The following is an 18,606-nucleotide window of genomic DNA, read 5'->3' on the forward strand; positions in this document are numbered from 1 at the left end:
AGTATTGGTATTTATGATAAAAACATTAAACTTGAATATCTAATGTGGTATTGATAACTCACATTATTTGTGGTAGAAAAAAAAAACGTATTCTTATAAAATTTGTATTAACCAACCTAAAACGTTGTAAGTAAAAGTGACAATGGTATCAAATATCAATGTTTTAAAAAACGACTCAGAACCGGAACCATTCTGGCCACCAATTTCTAGGTCAATGGTTCAACTATCTGGTCCAAATGAACGGTCCGTTCTAACAAAATAAATTAAAAAAAAATAAAAAAATAATTAAAATTTAAAAACAGCCAAAAACTGTTGAATGGGTCGACGATTCAACCACCCAGGTCAACAATTCGTTGACCGATTCAACGGTCTTTTGCCAAGGACGAGGTTTGGGGTAAAATGAAACTGGTTGCCTGGATGATTCCTGAGTCAAACAATCCAACCGTCCAGGTCAACAGCGGCTCAAAAACCATATGCCAAATACAACTGATATTGACAGTTGCAAGTTTGCAACCACAACATTGTAGGTTCTGTTAAATATCTCCAAAGGAGTTTCAAAATTAGAGTTTTATTGGTTCTTTTCTATATCTTAGATACCCAAACCACCTTATTTGCTAAGACTCAATTTGAAAGGAATACAAACACAAATATGTAGAGTGCGAAAATGCCTTTCTTTTCATGCTCATAACTCCCCCGCCAAAAGTCTCTAATTAATACCATTCAACTGATTGGAGATCGAATAGGGCAGAAGGCACGATATTGTTCTGGTGGCCGCATGAGATAACACCAAAAGACTTCCAACTGGTTAGATGTTTCTTCACTTTATTGACCAAGAATGAAGGGCTGTTTGGTGATATTTGATATGGGGCATCCTTGCCTCAAACCCTTTGCTGTTTGATTGCCATTCACTTCAGACGTAGGGTATCCTTGCCTCAAATCCCTCTGTTGAAAGAATAGCTCCCTGGAGTTTCACAAGGAGATGAAATATGGTGGACTATTAAGGTTGCACAACTTAGATGAGAAATCAAAACACCTAAAAATCTTGAAGAAAAAATCTCATTCCATTCTATCATAGGCTTTAATCATATCAATCTTCAGCATACAATAGCCAGTTTTTCGATGTCAAGAATTAACAACCCAATGCTCCGCAGAGAGTCTGTCTTGCCCAAAATGAAATCGATGATGAGATTGGTTAGTTAAAAGTCCCATGTTGTGAGCTTTACCACTCACGTGTTGCCCCAAGTAATGTAATTTCTAATAATGCATCCAAAAGACGCATTTCATATTGAGCCAACTAGCCAATTGAAGCATTATTTTTTTTATCAAAATTGAAGCATTAAAATTTACTTTAATAAAATGGTCATCGTGGAAATTTGTCACCTTTTAGATTTGAATTTCGGTTCATCTATGATCTAACTTGCCAATTGCCACCATGGTAGCCAAATAAAACATTTGATGATTTTATATAAGGGCAAAATTGGTATTATAGTATATTTAAATCCAAGACATCAACAGTTGCTGTTAGATTTCTAACCGTAAAGCAACAGAAAGGGTGTATGAGTCCCTATACCTCCAAAAGTCAGGGAGGTTTAAGGGCATGTCAAACTTGAGGGGAAGCTTAAGACCTTTTCAGAAAACCCAGGGGAGGTTTAAGGGATTTACCCTAATATTAAACATACTATATTTGAAGTTGTGGGCCCGAAAGCCCAGACTAATTAGACTTGGGCTATACCCCTAAACCTATCCTCGGCCCAGCCCATGGATCTCCCTACAACAAGTCTACATAATCCGCCGTAAAAAGGTCAGTTTTTCCACAAGTTTTGAACCCTATGGCAAAATTTTGATTGGAGTAGGCAAATCTACAAGGGTCTAAGGTAGCATTGGTCCATTACCAAATACCAACCGAGTTCTCATATCAAATATTAGGCATACAAAAAAGGCAATTAAATTCAGAAATTCATGGAACAAGTATCATAATTTCGCCAGTTTATTTACGGTACAGAAGTTTAAATTACAGTGAAATGTTCAGAAACTTCCTATAAAATATAATAAACAACTCCTATCAAGCTGTATATCTAAACTTGCAAACTTCTCCTTTCCCAAAGAGAAAAAAGAAGGAAAACAAGAAAAGTATTTCCCCCCAAGGTTGCAGTTGTTATTTCTGCGTTAGAGAGAAAATTTAGGCATAGCATTCAATCTTCTGTGTAGAATACAGAAATTAGCATCCAGATTTATAGGATCCTACCCTACAAATGAGTTTAAGACTATTGTCTTGTTATAAGCTTTTTAGCCATTCCAAGATGATCTGACCTAAGATAATAGGTTCTTATGAGATCTCGAAAATGTCTCCAAATGAAACTTTTTGGTCAGGAGGCCCACTTTGGTTTGCTTCCAAATCAATAAACTAAATCCAACAAAGCCTTCCCAATTTATATCTGTTGTGCAATTAAAATACAACTATTGGGATATAAACATAGAATGCTTGAATATATATATATATATAAAGAAAAACCTCAACTGGAAAATCCCACTATATGCTCTAAAGGATTATTTTCAAACTAAACCAAAGATAACTTCTCAGATGGAATCACAGGGTGACGGAGACTGGAGACATTGGTACCAAGCTGAACTCTCATGTTTATCAGCCATTTGTGATTTTCTCCATACAAGAATATGTAAGGGTTCCCTAGTTGGGTAAAGTAGGGCGCTTCCCTACATGACCTGTCATATCTTGCTTGCTACGTGGAGAGATGATTTGGTCAATCTGAGAACACCAAGTAGGAAACCGTCTGGACATCCCACCTATTCAATCCTCCAGTCCATACCAGCCCTGAACCCCATCCATTATTGGTATTTTCCACAAGTAATATTGGCTGCTAAAAGTATTAATGCTTTAATGTTAAACTTGCCTAAAAAGATGGGTTTATTCTGAACATATGGCAAGGGATTAGGGGCTCAAATTTACCCAATTAACAGCATGTAGGCCATTTTGGGCCGCAGAACAGTTTGCAATGGAAGATTCCTTGGACCTTCAGCCTGACTAATAACCCGCTACCTATATATATGTAAATATAGATGTAGATAATGTCAAAAATAACTTTCTATGGTCTTTTTATCTCATATGCTGAACTAGGTTACTCCAACAAGGTGTGACTTTTACCTTGTTTTACCAGCAAGTAGTCAGCGTGAGCATAGAAATAGGTTAACTACTTCCACTCAGGCCATTTGACAGAACCTTGTGGCCCCTTCTTCATATTTGACAGTCCAAATTTGTCATTGGAATCATGCCATACCATTTCAATCTGGCAGTAAGCAATAGAAATCATCAGCAATGCATCCAGGTTTATCAATGGAATTATAGCAGAAATACAGAATACAAATGCAGGCCACTGGTCCAATCTTGAAAACCAAAAGGATGGGAGTAAAAAGAACAAATAAAAAAGAGAGGAAAAACTTAGATGGCCATTAAAGTTGGAATTTGTCCTTTTATGTTATTAATTATTTTTTTTCTTGACTATTGTCGACGCTTATTGCATGTTTCATGTTAATGGAAAACAATCCTAGACGATGTTGCCAAAGGAAAACCTGAAAATATTATTAACATACCTCACCAACAATCACCGTATCTCCTTCTTTAACACCAAGTTTAACAAGAGATTTGTTCACACCACATGCCTCCAAGACATGTTGGAACCTCCTCATAGATTCTGAATACCTGTTCAGAACTTCCAATTATCAGTATTCCAGATAGGCATCAGCAAGGATAAGATGGAAACAGGAATAAAGGAATATTACTCTATCTTCAATCAAATTGGTCAATCACAGCAAAGAAACTGTGGAGTGTGGGCTCTACATTTTTCTAAATTCAAGGACCAGAAGAAAGAGAAACATATTTATCTGTTTTTTTATCAGTTATTGGTCCTTAATTGTTAAAGAAAATATGCATATGGTGTATCACAATAAATCTAATTGCAGGAATCTGTATGTTCTAGATATTTCATTAAATTTGTTATAATGTAATTTCAGCTTGAATGGGTTCGCATACAATGGTATACTTGTATCCAGATTAATCTCCTGGAATTTTGGAAAATGAAGGATTTTGCCCCCATTCATATCCTGAATGGAATACTTGTATCACTGACTGGTGTAGTCATCAATTTTGCACAATTGACCGGGATACCTGTATCCATATTTGTATCCTAGAATTTCAGAGATAAAGATCATATCCTCACTTTTCTCATAAGTGTCCATTTCCATATCCCACCACCATAGACCAGTTGAAGTTTATTGCCAACAAGGGAGGATTTAAGTCAAAATTCAAAAACAAGAGTCAAGATTCTGCATAATGAAAAAAACCCCATTTTTGCAGTTCATGCAGTTATAAATTATAACTTTGTTGTCATATCATATCTTCTCTATTCTCATGTTACCCCTTGGGATATATTGCACGCAGTGTTTTAAAAGGCATATTCCAGAGGGCTGAAGGGGTACTCCTCAGATTCATGAGGCACATGCCTCATACAAAAAAGGTAGAAAGAAAGAAAAAAAGGAAAGGGAAAGAGAAAGAGAAAAAAAAAGAAATAGGAGAAAAAAACAAGAGAAAATAAATCAAAGAAAAGTAAAAGGAAGGGAAGGAAAGAAAGTTTGGGCTGGGGGCTCTGCCCCCAGACCCCCTTCTTCCTTCTCATCCTCCTTCTTCCTCCTCATCCCCCTCCACGTAAGGAAGCTTACACCTCCTTGTGCTTGGGAGATTTACACCTCTTACATTCTGAACTACACCTCATGCCTCCAGGCAATGAAATGCCTCAGGTTATGCATCCACATTTTAAAACATTGATAGCACAATTTTTTAAATTAATTAAAGTAAGATCAAGGAATGAGGATAGTAAAAAATAGTGCAATTACAATTGCAGGATGGCAATAAGCAACATCTATGATTATGTAGTTACAATACAATTCTTCAGTAATACCTTTGCAGGATAAAATAAATCCAACAAAATATGCCAAAAGATGCTCAAAAAGAGATGAAAAACTAAATAGGTATTGTGACAACTGGAATAAGTTCACATTAATATAATGGGATGAAGAAATAAGGCAAAGATAGCATACTGCCAGTTTGTCATTTGAACAAAACGTTGTATGCCTGCACCGACTACATGCCAAGTATTGGAACCGCTATCATGAAAGATCTCGAAGTTATTAATGGAAGCACTTCTTTGCTTATGTACCATGTCAGCTACATGATTCAAGTTTACTGGATCAGCCCGACCTGAAATTCATGGAATATGTCAAAAAAATGCCAAGACCACATAAGGACATAAGAAAACCCTCTTGACACGCATAAGAATTTGAAGAAACTGAAACACATACCGACTGAGCAAAGGAGTTGAAGAAACTGAATTTTTTATGGACTAGTTGGAATTAAGTGGCAGTACCAGTGTTGCATGGACTCTTCTGAATAGATGCCATGTCTATGTCAGACACATGTAGGATTCTGACACTCCAAGATTCTTGAGGGGCACTTCTATGTAATATTTCATTTTTATCGCCTAGATTATTTGACATAAATGAAGAACTAAGTGCGAAATGAATGCCATTTTTCATATCAAGCATTACTTAGTAACAAAGGCAACATTTTAGACCCATTTTTTGTAGGTATATAATGTTAGAATTCAAGAAAAAAAAAGACTACTTTAATAGCATATTCACTTTTCTATAGATGTGTCTGTGAGTCCATGTTTGTTGTCTTGCCAAGTCAGACTCTTGTGCCTGTGCCCATGCAATACTGAGAAGTACATTTTCATGATTGGGGTACCACATTCAGAATCCAAGGTGAAATACAGTTCAATAGGCATTCATCAAGAGACAAGCTGACAAATACAGGATTTTCGAGATATTAAGAGAACAATTTCAAAAATTTCTCAAATTTGAAACCACAATGTCTGGGATAGAAATGTATGTTAAATGCATTCTGCATATTCCATTTACAGTAATGAACATAGCTTCCATAAGTCCCTCAGAACACTTCATCTATGATAAGTTCATCTTGTAAGACAATGTGTTCATGTCACCTTGACCAAGAAGAACTAGTTCCATCATTGTGAATAATTTCAGGCAATACAAGGAAACAAGGATTGTCTTTCCATCTTGATAACTAATGTGGATCCAAAAGGCCATCAAATTATGAGTCCAACTATGATGCAGAAGTTGCACAGTAAATCAATAAAAAAAAGTAATCAATCAAGTTAAAGATGTCACATGTTTTACTTATTTTTCATTGGTTCACATTTCACAAGGTCTACTTATTAATCATGTTAAAGATTTTAACCAAGTTTTAAAGTATCAATACACCCAATATGCACAAAAACACGTGTATCGGGTGTTTAGACCTTGTCAAAAAACCTTTTTTATATTTTTTACTTCATATTTTTACAGGAGGCTTGTTTAATTATTATTTAACAGTTAAAAAAGAGTGTTTCTAGAAAACCCTTAAAAAAGGAGTCCCTAACAATACAATACGCTGGATACGGGGCATATTGTAACGAAATTTTGAACTGTGACTTCAACAATTTTAAAGATGTCACATGTGACATATCACTTTACCATTGGTTCACTTTTTTTGCTTCATGATGCACGTTCTGCACCATAGATTTTGCCTCAAATTATTCATAGTTGAAATCACCCAAAATGTTTGCATTGTTACTTGCCACTTTAAAGGAAATGAGATAAAGTTCTAACCTTCAACTTCCTTGTTTGCCTCTGCTTTTTTTCGTAGCTCATAAGCAGCACAAGCTACTTCATGAGTGCCCTGTCCGTTTGCTGCACTCATGCAGAAAGGTTCAATACCACGTCTTTGTAGGCTTTCTTGGAATGTATTCCACTTTTCAGATGCCTCTGGAAGATCCATTTTGTTATAGGCAACTATATAGGGCTTTTCAGCAAGCTCTGGGCTAAACAACTCCAACTCCAGACGAACTGCATCAAATTCATACTCTGGATGTTGTCCTGAACCATCAACAACATGCACCTAAAAGTCCAACAAAAGGTGGAGTTACATTAGCATGTTACAACAACTCCACATGCAAAACAAGAAATATATCATCACATATGTACTCTTAGAGGATCAGAAGTGTCATCATCGTCATCATCATCATCCAAGCCTTATCCCAACAATATGGGACAGCTACATGAATCCTGTTTATATAGGTATGTAAAGACAGGTACATGGGGGGGGGGGGGGGGGGGGTTCAGGGGCCATACCAATCCACTCTGGATTTTGGAATCAGGAGGATGTAATAAAATGCACTCAGGGTTAAACTACTTATGAAAGGCTAGACAAATGGAACATTGCCAAAGCTCCCACTTATGTGAAACTAGATCTCATGACAAGCGTCACAAATAACACCTCAAGTTATCCAGATGCCCTGTCACTCCTTTTTATGGAAATGTCAAATGCATTAAAAAATATGACTTTTAGACCCTACTGGTGGACTTCTGGTAGGCAAAAATACATGAACAATATAAAGTTTAAACATAAACAGGGATGTAAGGATTATGGATGGTCAATAGACTATGCATTACCAATGTTTTAAAACACAGAGGCATGATGTGAAGCATTCTACCATCCTAAGGCATTAAGTATAAACCAAGATGCCAGAGGCATAAGCCTCCTAAGCATTGACTTTTTTTAATTAATAAATAATAAAAAATAAGTTAAAATAATTTAAAGATATAATAAATAAGATAAATAAATTAAAAACAGGAAAATTTATGAGAAATTAGAAAATTTCTAATTTCTAATAATATAACCATCACATTTAAATATAGAAATTGAAGTATCATCAATTTATCACATTAAGTATCGTTATTCATAGTTTTTTTATGAATGTATCGTTATTCATAGTTATATATAAGTATCATCAGCAATCAATAAATCACTTGCATAGTTTCAAATCAAATTTTCAGAATTAACAATTCAAAATAGCACAAAATTAACATAAACAAATATGTCATCTCATATTCAAATAAATGCAATGCATTAAAAGAAATCAAAGCTACAGTTCCCCCACTTCTATTTTGGCATTTTATTGTAATATTGCAATAAGAGGGCGGGCCTTGGCACAACGATTGGGTTGATCCATTGTGACTTGGGTGATAAATGTTAAAATATTGGAAACAGCCTCTCTGTATGTCCCTCCCCAGACCCCACAACAACAGGAGCCTCGTGCATTGGGCTGCCCTTTATTGTAATTTTGCAATAAACAAATTTCGAGGGCTTTCATCCTCAATATAATGTCAATTTACAATTGGGAGCATGATAAAATGGTTCCCCCACTTTTATTTACAACATTTTAATTATAAAAAACTACCTAAAAATGTAAAAGCAAATGAGGCATATGCCTCATGTATAAAGCACAAAAAGGCGTATGCCCCAAGGAAATCATGAATCAGTGATTTATTCATCAAAACAAAATCTTGAATCCATGAGCAATGCCAACACTAGCTTTAATTGCTTCAATGTTCCCAATAAGACCAAATAATAACTACCAAAATGGAGATCCATTGAGATTTGAATATCTCTCCCATCTTGAATGAACCTTGGCTACCAAGAAAGTTGCCATCAAAATAAACTGAAATCTGCCCAACCACCCATGGAGGAATAGGACTCCTTGATTGAGAAAAGTGAAAGGTTGAAGGAAATATTGGTAAAAGAAGGGGGCCTCTTAAGCTACAAAAGAGGCACTACCACCTTCAAACACCTTATTTTTTCTCTCTCCCTAGACCCCCACATGACAACTTATAACTCATCATCATCATCCATGCCTTATCCCAACTATATGGGGTCGGCTACATGAATCCTGTTTTGCCAATCCATTCTATATATCTACTGTTAAATTATTAGTTCCTAAATCATTTTTTACTATTTCTACCCATGTCCTTTTTGGTCTACCCCTAGATCTTCTAGCCCCTTCAACTCATAACAAATCACTTCTTCTTCTTACTAGAGTTGTTGGTGGTTGTCTATGCTCATGAACAAACCATCTTAGTCCACTCTATCATTTTATCACCCTACTAGAGCTACTCCTAAGTTCCTACAAATGACTTCACTCCTAATCCTATTCTTTCTAGTTTTTCCACTCATCCATCCTAACATTTGTAGTTCTGCTACATTCATTTTTCCAAACATGCAAGTTTCTTGACTGCCTAACATTCTGCTCCATACACCATAGCTGCCCTTACAACTATTTTATAGAATTTTCCTTTTAATCTAAGTGGTATCTACCTATCACATAAAAGTCCAGACGCACCCCTCCATTTTGCCCATCTGCTCTAATTCTTTGGGTGATATCCTCCTAAATCTCTCCCTTGTTAATAATTATTGAACCAAGGTACCATAAATGGTCACATTGAGTTATCTCTTGACCTCCAATCCTAAGTGTATCCTCATTTATACTCCTATTATTACTAAATTTACATGTCATATACTTTGTTTTAGTCCTACTTATTTTAAAACCTCTTATTTCTAAGGCATTTATCTATAATCTTAATTTTGCATTTAATCCTTCATTAGTTTCATTAACTAAAACAATGTCATCCACAAACAACATGCACCATGGAACTTCTTCCCAAATATCTCCATTGTTGCAATAGGACAATTCCAAGAGCCACTGAATCCATCCCAATTAGGCCCAAAAATAAATGCCATAATCTCCTTGGTAGTGAACGATTAAATGTGGAGCTGATTCTACTTTCTTTAGACATATAATACAGGCATAAACAGAGAAGAGGGACATCCCACACTTATTACATACAAATAACATCAAAAGTATTGATCTTTCCTTTTACTGCCTCCTTTAAATAGACGGATACACTGTGCAGATCAAAAGAAACCCAGTCTTTTCTGTGAATACATGTTCACCAGGGTCAGAAATCAATGCTTGGAAAAATAGATTGGGGTGAAGAAACCTAATCGTTAGGGCAACCCAAATTCTAGATTTCTAGTGAGGGTTTGGAGGGAGAGATGTAAACATCCTTAAGACTGTTGATTAGAGCAACAACCCTTTCCATCTAGACAGTCCTAAAGGGGCATTTAAGTGTAAATTCCAGCCCCACGATAGGTCCATCCAAAATTTTATTTTCTGACCATTACCCACCCCAAGTATGATCAAACAAGGACAGTTTCCATCTCAACTTACCCATCAAAATGCCAATTCACACCTTTACAGGAATATAAGGTACTACATGCCAACAGACCAGTGTTAGAAACATGTGAACTCTAGATCTTGATTAAGGAAGCATACAAAAAGTAATTTTCTAGCTTCATAAGACAGGAAGGAATTAGACATTTGACAAGGAGAAACCAAATAATCAAAAGAGTAATATCAGCAAATTTGATAAATTATGCCTCGTTTGACTTAAAAGAATATTAAACTACATTCATTTCAACATGAGATGGTCTAACCAGAACAGAACATCTTTCAGTGTGTCTTAGAAACTCATGGCCTAAACCAAAACCTCGGTGTGCTCCTTCAAGTAAACCTGGCAGATCTGCTACAACCATTGTTGCATCATAGTCAAATGAAACCACTCCCAGATTAGGAAGTAAAGTTGTAAAGGGATAGTTAGCTATTGTTGGCTGAGCAGCACTTATGATGCTGAGGAGGGTGCTCTTTCCTGCATTTGGAGCACCAACTATTCCAACATCAGCAACAAGTTTCAGCTCCAATTCTAACCACCTGATGAAGCAAACTGTCAGGCTGAAATTGGTAGACTAAACTAATTCTTCAATTTGTTGTATAAACTGAAAATTTTGTCATCACATTAGAACCCATGTACACCAAGGATCTGTTCAATGGACATGTACAAAAAGTATAATTCAGTATGACAAAATGCCCTAAACAGTGTAATCTTTTCAAACAACAGGCTACAAGGATAGTGCTGTCAATGGGTCGTCAGGTTGGGTCAGGATTAGGATAGACTCAGTCCTCAGCCAATAAACAAATGTGTAGAACCAGTTCCATACCACACCCTATAGGGTCTGACGATAACAGACAAAGAACCGGCCCAGTTATTAATCAGGGCTATCTGGTCTGACTAAATAAAACCCGATTATAATTGACAGTTATTCTTTTAACCTGTAACTTGACAATAAACCCACTCATTTGTTAAATCAACGCATTTGGAATTTTGGACATCATAATATGATAATATTACAAGTATATCATGAGAAAAAATAGGTATTACATAATTATACACATAGCGAGCTCTGGTCTTAATTGGTCCGGAACAGCCAAAACCAATCCAGACCCATTTATAATCAAGACACATAATGCAGATCCAGACCCTATATAATTGGATTGATTTAGTTCTGTCAGGTCTGCCCAACCCATTGACAACACTATATGAGGAACATCTGAAAACAACTTATATATGGACAACCATGAACATAAAGTTCCTTTGACTTTACTGATTCTTCTGTGCTTGATTTGTTCTTAAAATAGCTGCATTTCTCTCAGCTCAAATGTACCAAAAAATAGCTGCAAGCAGAATTTCCCATGTAACTTTTCATTTCTCACTTAAACTTTATAGATACCAACATTGAAAGAAATTTTCAGTTGTTGCTGGGAAACATCCTTTCCAGCCAAAAGAAGCAAACACAATTTCCCATGGTTCCTGAAAAAATGGTAGACTGGTAGTATAGGAATAGATGGATGCTGTTTCCAGCTCATCAGAGCATAAAACACAGCCATTATTATCCAACACCATGCTCCTCATAAGATTCTGTTTTACGAAACTTTGGTAAAACATTTCATGACATATTAAGTCATCTTTTAAACAACTTAGTGAGATTTCAAGTGATCCCTATGAGGCTTTTCTAAGGAATTAGAAGTCAAACATTACAATGGGATACGAAAAGTGCAACTCAAGTGCCAAATTCATATAGATAACAATCAAATTTCAAAGGCCCAAAACTGCACAATGCTGTCAGCAAATGAAATTAAGGCTGTGTTTGGTTGCAATGCAAATTTATTTACACTGATGTAAAACCATGGTAGTGCAAATGATTTTGGTGCAAATTATGATTTTTTTTTTCAAAAGTTATCTTATTTTGTTTGATTGCAGTACAAATAAAGTAAAATAAGACCTGAAGCAGAATAAAATGATGAAACCAGAATTTGCATTCTTTTCATTTGCACTTCCATGCATGTGTACTAATGCAAATAAGATTGCACTGCAACCAAACACAGCAAAGAACAAAGGGAAACTTTTATATTTCTAAGAGACTCGTGCTGAACTGCTGATTGTCTAAACGACTGCAGGAATTATCATTATCTTATAAGAATGAGTCATGGAGGAGTTATAAGCCACAACAAGAATAGCATGTACTAAACAAATGCAATATCTCAAATATGTTAATAAGAACATCCAAAACAATAATAACATGTTTAACTTACATTTCTGCACCCTCTTCACCATTCTCAGCAATCTTTGGTACTTTGTTTGTTCCTGACTTAAAGGAAGCATTCCCTCTCCCACCCCGCCCACCAGGTAACAACAGTGCCCTCTGCCCAGGATTCAGAAGCTCCAGAAGCAGTTGCCCTTCGGGTCCTTCTTTCCCTGCTTCTCTAATCACAGTCCCTGGAGGCACCTTTACCACTACATCCTCTCCTTTTGCCCCATCCTGTTTCCTTCCTTGTCCATGGTGCCCTCTCCCAGCCCTAAAATGGATGCTTTTGCGAAATGGTAACAGAGAATTCATTGAACCATCAACCTCAACATAAACATTTCCTCCCGTACCCCCATCTCCACCCGACGGCCCACCAAATGGCACATATTTCTCACGCCGAAAGGCCACAACGCCATTCCCGCCATTTCCAGCCTTCACATAAATTTTTGCCCGGTCAAAGCATCTCATCACTGCCGGTACTCCTTTCTCCTTCTCTCCCTCTGTCAAATCTCTCTCACTGTCGGATTTGTCGCATTCGAACCCCATCACTTCGCCACTGTTGTCATCATCAGCAGAAGCAAACTCCTCGTCGATAAACTCAATTTCTTCATAATCAAACCCTAATTCGGTATCAAAGGCATCCTCCTCAATGTCTGACTCATCCATCGCATACGCATTTTCATGAGTCGAGATCTTTTTCTCTGCAATATTCTCCAAAGTCGACTCGGAGAGCTTTACTTCGCTTGGAATCCGATTTGGGGACTCGAAGGAATACTCGAAGAAATCTTCCTTAGGTGGAAGACGGGTGTAAGTCGTGGCTTCCCCACCGCCGGATCGATTAATGGGTGGTGGCGGCCGCGGTGGCAACCTATCAGAGTTGAGTCGAGGTTTGGGTTTAGAGTTCGAGCTGCGGGATAGCCTTCTCGGAGAGCTAACACGAGGGTTTCGTGTGTTCAGGCGAGCTTGAGTTGGACAAAAACGATGAGAAGAAGCACATACGGATAGAGATGCCATTATCGGTTTCAGAATGGGAAAAAATGGCGCTAAACAGAAAAAAGGATGAGTTCGTTAATTAAACGGTTCCCGGCAGGTACTTCTAAAGAAGATAATCACATATAATTTTGACAGTTGGCACGTATTTTGACTCTGTGGAATCTGGATATTAGCCTATCGTGGATAGCTTAGCAAATCTCTTATAGCATCCCAAGTTTTACGAAATTTCAAAATTACCTCCAAATTTTCCGACAATTGAATAAATCTTCTCATGCCGTTGGTATTAACATTTCATCATAATCCTTTTACATGTAGACCAGGTATAGATTTTTTTTTTGAAAAATTCAAACAGTATCTTGAACTTTGGGGTTGTGTCAAGTCAGTCCCAAACTTCAAAACATGTATATATTTCAAATTGTGTTTAATAGGCCCTTATCGTTAACGATTGAGCCAAATGACTGAAATACCCATCATATTCCGAGGAAGAGAGACTTTTTTTAGAAAATGGCAGAACTGCCCTCACCTAAAAACCCTTTGTGCATCGGATGCCAACACTGCTCAGTGCTCACTCAACACCTTGGTTTCGTATCAAGGTTGTAGTGGTCGTCGCCGGTGTGATTGCTCGGGAAAACACCGTCGTAGACCTCTTACCGATCATTTAAAAGTCATTGCCAACGCTTAAGATAGCATTCTCTTCTATCTACAGTAAAGGTTATCTAACCCTTGTCGTCGTCGAAGAAGAAAGGTTAAAAAATCACATTTTTAACCATATTTTTTGTCCTCTTCACTTTTGTTATATGATTATGGTTTGATTTTGGTTTTTTATTCATTAGATAGACAATCTAGAATGTATTTTTCAGACCAACAATTGATCAGTGTCTGGTTTCACAACCCTTTTTTTCCTTTCATTCTTATAACACCCATTACGAAATGGGTAAAATGGTCAAAAAATATCATAAAGGGTAGTTTTGTCAATTTGAAATTATTGAATATGCATCTGATGTCACGTGATGGTATTGACTGACGGTCAACTAATGGTAAGGAACTATTAGACACAATTTGAAAGTTCAAGTACTATAGAGACATTTTAAAGTTCGGAGACTAACTTCACACAACACCCAAAGTACAGGGTGCATTTCTTATTTAGCATTGATGATGGTAAAATTGAATAGTAAAACTAGTAGAGATGATTGTCGGGGTGCAAGTACAACAGGTTTATTCAAAAGTTTCATTTTAAAGTTTTAAAGAATAACGATGAGTAAAATAGTCTTTTCCATCTTTTCATTACAAAAACACTAACGGCATGGGAGGATTTAGTCAATAGCTCAAAAACTTGGGGGTGCAGGTGTGGGACGGGAGGTTTGGTACTTGCATTTGTATTACAACAGGTTTATTCAAATGTTTCACTTTAAAATTTTAAAGAATAATGATGGATAAAAATAGTCTTTTCCACATTTTCACTACATAAACACTAACGGCATGGGAGGATTTAGTCAGTAGCTCGAAAACTTGGGAGTACCTAAAAGCAGTTTCTAAACATTAGGGCAAAGTAAGCCAACTCCTAAAACTTAGGAGTACTGTAAGAGATTTGCCCAATAGTTTATGTAGTGTTTTTGACGGCTAAGATTGGATTAAAAAAAAATCATTTGCAAACTCCCTACAAAACATTAAAGTGGTGGGTAATCAATTTAATCCATTTGAGTCAAGTTTGTAAACCCATTATAACACAATTAAATACTAAAAATACAAATAATAAAAAAATACACATCTCTAATATATATTAATCATAATAAACAAAAAAAAAGTATGATAAATAATTATTATTAATAATATAAATGAAATACAAATTTTCAAAATTATCTAAACATGAAACCATTTTCCTATCAAGATAGTGAATCAATGGTCCAACCTTTTGGACCAAATAGGTTAACCCATTATGTCATAATTAAATAATAAATATTTAAAAAGATAGCAACACAAAAGTTACAAAAAAATATATACAAATTTTGTAGAAAACATGTCAGCACATCTCTAATATTAAACAAAAAAATAAGTATGAAAAATAAGATTTGTTTTTACTAATGATGAAAATGGAATGCAATAAAATTGACCAAAGGGTAAACCAGTTTTTCTATCCATACAAGTAGTGAGACAATGGTTCAACCTTCTAAGTCAAATGGGTATATCATGATGTCATAATTAAATAATAAAAAAAAGCTAAATAGAAATATAGTGAATTGTAAAAAAATTAAAAATAAAATTTATTTTTATATATTTATCATATCAAGAGTATAAATGTAATAAATAAAAATTGTTTTTTATTAATGATGGGAATGGAATACAAAAATCAATGGAAATGGAGAATTAATGTCTAACTTGTGACCCTACTAACTAAGTCAAATCGTTCAATGGTTCATATACTTAGGTCACCATATTATTGTGCCTTAGCTGTTGTTGTTATAATGAATCTACCATGTGCAAACGCATATGCATATTTACTAGTTAAGAAATAATAGGAAATTAGATGCAGATTCTAAACCCAACCCCCCCCCCCCCACACACACACACACTCTCTCTTGGATGCTCGGGGGGAGGGGTGTTGCATGTTCATGTGCAAGGAGGGGTTTGATTCTCAAAATCCAACCCACTATGAGTTTTAGAATGGGTACAACAGGAGGTTCAAGGAGACATGTATGGTATAGAATTTACAAAACCTCCCTGAACTGCTCCCTTGTCATCCTTATGCCTAGAAAGGAAAAAAATTTTAAAATTTTAAATCAGTTCACATGTGACATTTCATTAGTGGATGGTATGTTTAGGTCCAGTGGGGTCAACCCACAAGATTTAAGTCAATTTATGAAAACTTAAGGTATCTCTAAGTCTTTTGCCCTAAATAATTTAGTAATCTTATCATTTTTATTAAGGTTATAATATGAAAGTTTTTAATATAACTTATTGTTTTAATAAATAAATATAATTGTTAGTATAATTGGGTCTATGCTGATAGACTTGACTATTAGCCGGGACAGTTTGGGGTTTGTAATTTTGTCCCAATTAATAATCAATTCAAAACTGGTTCTACCTTGACATGATCCAAACCCGAGCTGTTGATAGTTGAGGTGCAGGATGTGTTGAAATTGGAGTGTAAAAAACATAAAAAAAAAAAGAAAATAATGACAAGTAGGCGAATAGCTTTAATACCCTCCACTAGTGTTCACACAAGCAAAATTAACATAATGAGTAAGGTCCAACGGTCCCAATTGCATTGAGGATAACAGTTGCTACTACACCTCGTATATGAACGTAACGGGCATATCAGATTTGGACTCAATCATAGGGCTGCAAATCAAGCTCTAGTTGAATCATTCGAGCTCAAGCTTAATTAGGCTTGGTTTGAATTCAATTCTAGTTGAGTTTGAACCTTGAGGTAAGCTTGATTAGTTATTTGAACTTGAGCTCAACTAATAAAAAGTTTAGATCGAAAGCTCACAAGTCTGGCTTGATTAACACAAATATATATATTGATGATGTCCAATTCAAGGTGTCTCAAACCAAGATCGTAGTCAAATAATCTTGCCAACTGGCAAAGCTGAGGTGGAAGGACGGAGCCGCACAACAAGATCTGAAACAAGAAAGTGATCAGATGCCCAAGGAGTTGTTCCCCAGGTAGGCACTCTGACGTTCAAGTCATTAATGAAAGATGAGTGGCCGGGCTAAGCAGTTGAGAGAAACATACTGGTCCGAGCAGAGGTAGAATAATAGTATGAAGTCCGAAGAGTCAAAAATCTCGTACCTTAAGCGGGGGTTACCTATTTATAGCCAAGGATCTGTGTCCTATTCGGATGGGGCTTCCAGGGTTATCAGGATGAGGTTGTCCACCGAGGTCTTCGGGATAAGTCATAATCCTCGACGAAACTGTCCTCCTTATCCGTACAAGGCTCCTCTTAGTCGCGCTTCTTCATCCTACATGGTACCGATGTGGTTGAAGAGATAAGACGGCCATGGAGGTGACACATGGCACCCGGGGCCAGCTCAACCATAACCCAAACACCCCTCCCCCAGTTCCAAAGTCGATGAGTGTAGTGCTCAACCGTGGTGTGGCGTGGAAGAGCTATGAGGTATTCGACTAAGGAACTCTTCGAAGTGTATCTTTCCGAGCTTAATGACCCGGGGTGCAACCAATTTGGGTGAATCGACCAATTCGACGTCCGTACCGTTTTCGAGATGGGTCAATAGGGGCGTCGTTTCGTTTCCCCGAGGCTACGTGCGTGCGAGGGGCGGTGGCATCGCTTCGTCTTCCCGAGCTATTAGAGGGCAGCACTGAATCACAACCTTTGATCTGACTTGATCTAGGACGCTAAGGGTCTTATAAAAGAGTAGTGAAGAGCATTTTCATGTTGCCACCATCCTCAAAGGAGATTGAGCGTGGGGGCTTTCATAAAGTGCTTTCGTGTAAGTACTTTTATAAAAATGCTTTCATAAAAGTACTTGAGTTCGAGTCACATTAACTATTGTTTTTTTATATATTTGGCAAGTATGGATAGAGCTGATTTACACCCAACCCATCCTAACCCGCACGGTCCAACCCATCCTGACCCTAATGGGTACCCTTGGCCCAACCCACCCTGACCCTTTTCCATTGACCCTAATGCATTACTCGACCCATATTGACCCGCCAATAAATTGGGTGGGTATGGATGGATTCCAAGGTGGGTGGGTCAAATGGGTTGGGGTCAAAATTGCCAGTCATATTTTTAATGGCTCCCATTTTGAATTAAACAAAAATAGGAGTTTTACAATTGCGATATTGTCAACCAAAATTCCATTAAACTACATAATACTTTATTTGACATCTAAATTAACACTTGGACACATCATCTATTTCATCATCATCATCTTAATAAATCCTTTTTGGGTTTTCGATTTGAAAGCATTCTAGACCCAATTTTCAGTTGCTTCCACTTCTTTTATATCATTCAACAAGAAAAATCTCATATTAGGCATTTCAGCTATAAACAAGTAGACCATGGGATTCCATTAGAGTATAAGTAGACCATCTTCATATGACCATATGGTCCATATAAGGCACAAGGTACAATGTTTACTTGCCTAAAGCTTGTATCCTCACCAGTACTCCTTTTATTACAAAAAGGATAAAACAATGG

The 18,606-nt window shown here is 36.6% G+C and overlaps 1 protein-coding gene across 8 annotated transcripts; it reads right to left on the bottom strand.

Annotated features, from left to right (window-relative positions):
* Positions 1-492: 492 nt before the first annotated feature.
* Positions 493-13,551, bottom strand: EMB269 (GTP1/OBG family protein). Of its 8 annotated transcripts, none has more exons than XR_734171.3 (8): positions 12,456-13,549; positions 10,463-10,736; positions 6,739-7,027; positions 5,110-5,269; positions 3,607-3,715; positions 3,161-3,302; positions 2,966-3,055; positions 493-961 (listed from the first exon to the last, which is right to left on the bottom strand). XR_734171.3 is itself a non-coding variant. In XM_010249560.3 (7 exons), exons 1-6 carry the CDS (start codon positions 13,460-13,462, stop codon positions 3,207-3,209), a joined length of 1,935 nt encoding a protein of 644 aa, XP_010247862.1. In that variant the 5' UTR covers positions 13,463-13,549; the 3' UTR covers positions 493-961; positions 3,161-3,206. The 8 variants fall into 8 exon arrangements, 5 of the variants coding, with proteins under 5 accessions (XP_010247862.1, XP_088755691.1, XP_088755690.1 ...); XR_016083389.1 differs by lacking the exon at positions 493-961 and adding an exon at positions 1,944-2,435; XR_016083388.1 differs by having other exon boundaries at positions 2,966-3,302.
* Between the last annotated feature and the right edge of the window lie 5,055 nt (positions 13,552-18,606).

The sequence above is a fragment of the Nelumbo nucifera genome, chromosome 3 (assembly GCF_055504915.1).
Source record: "Nelumbo nucifera cultivar China Antique chromosome 3, China Antique-T2T, whole genome shotgun sequence".
Lineage (NCBI taxonomy): Eukaryota > Viridiplantae > Streptophyta > Magnoliopsida > Proteales > Nelumbonaceae > Nelumbo > Nelumbo nucifera.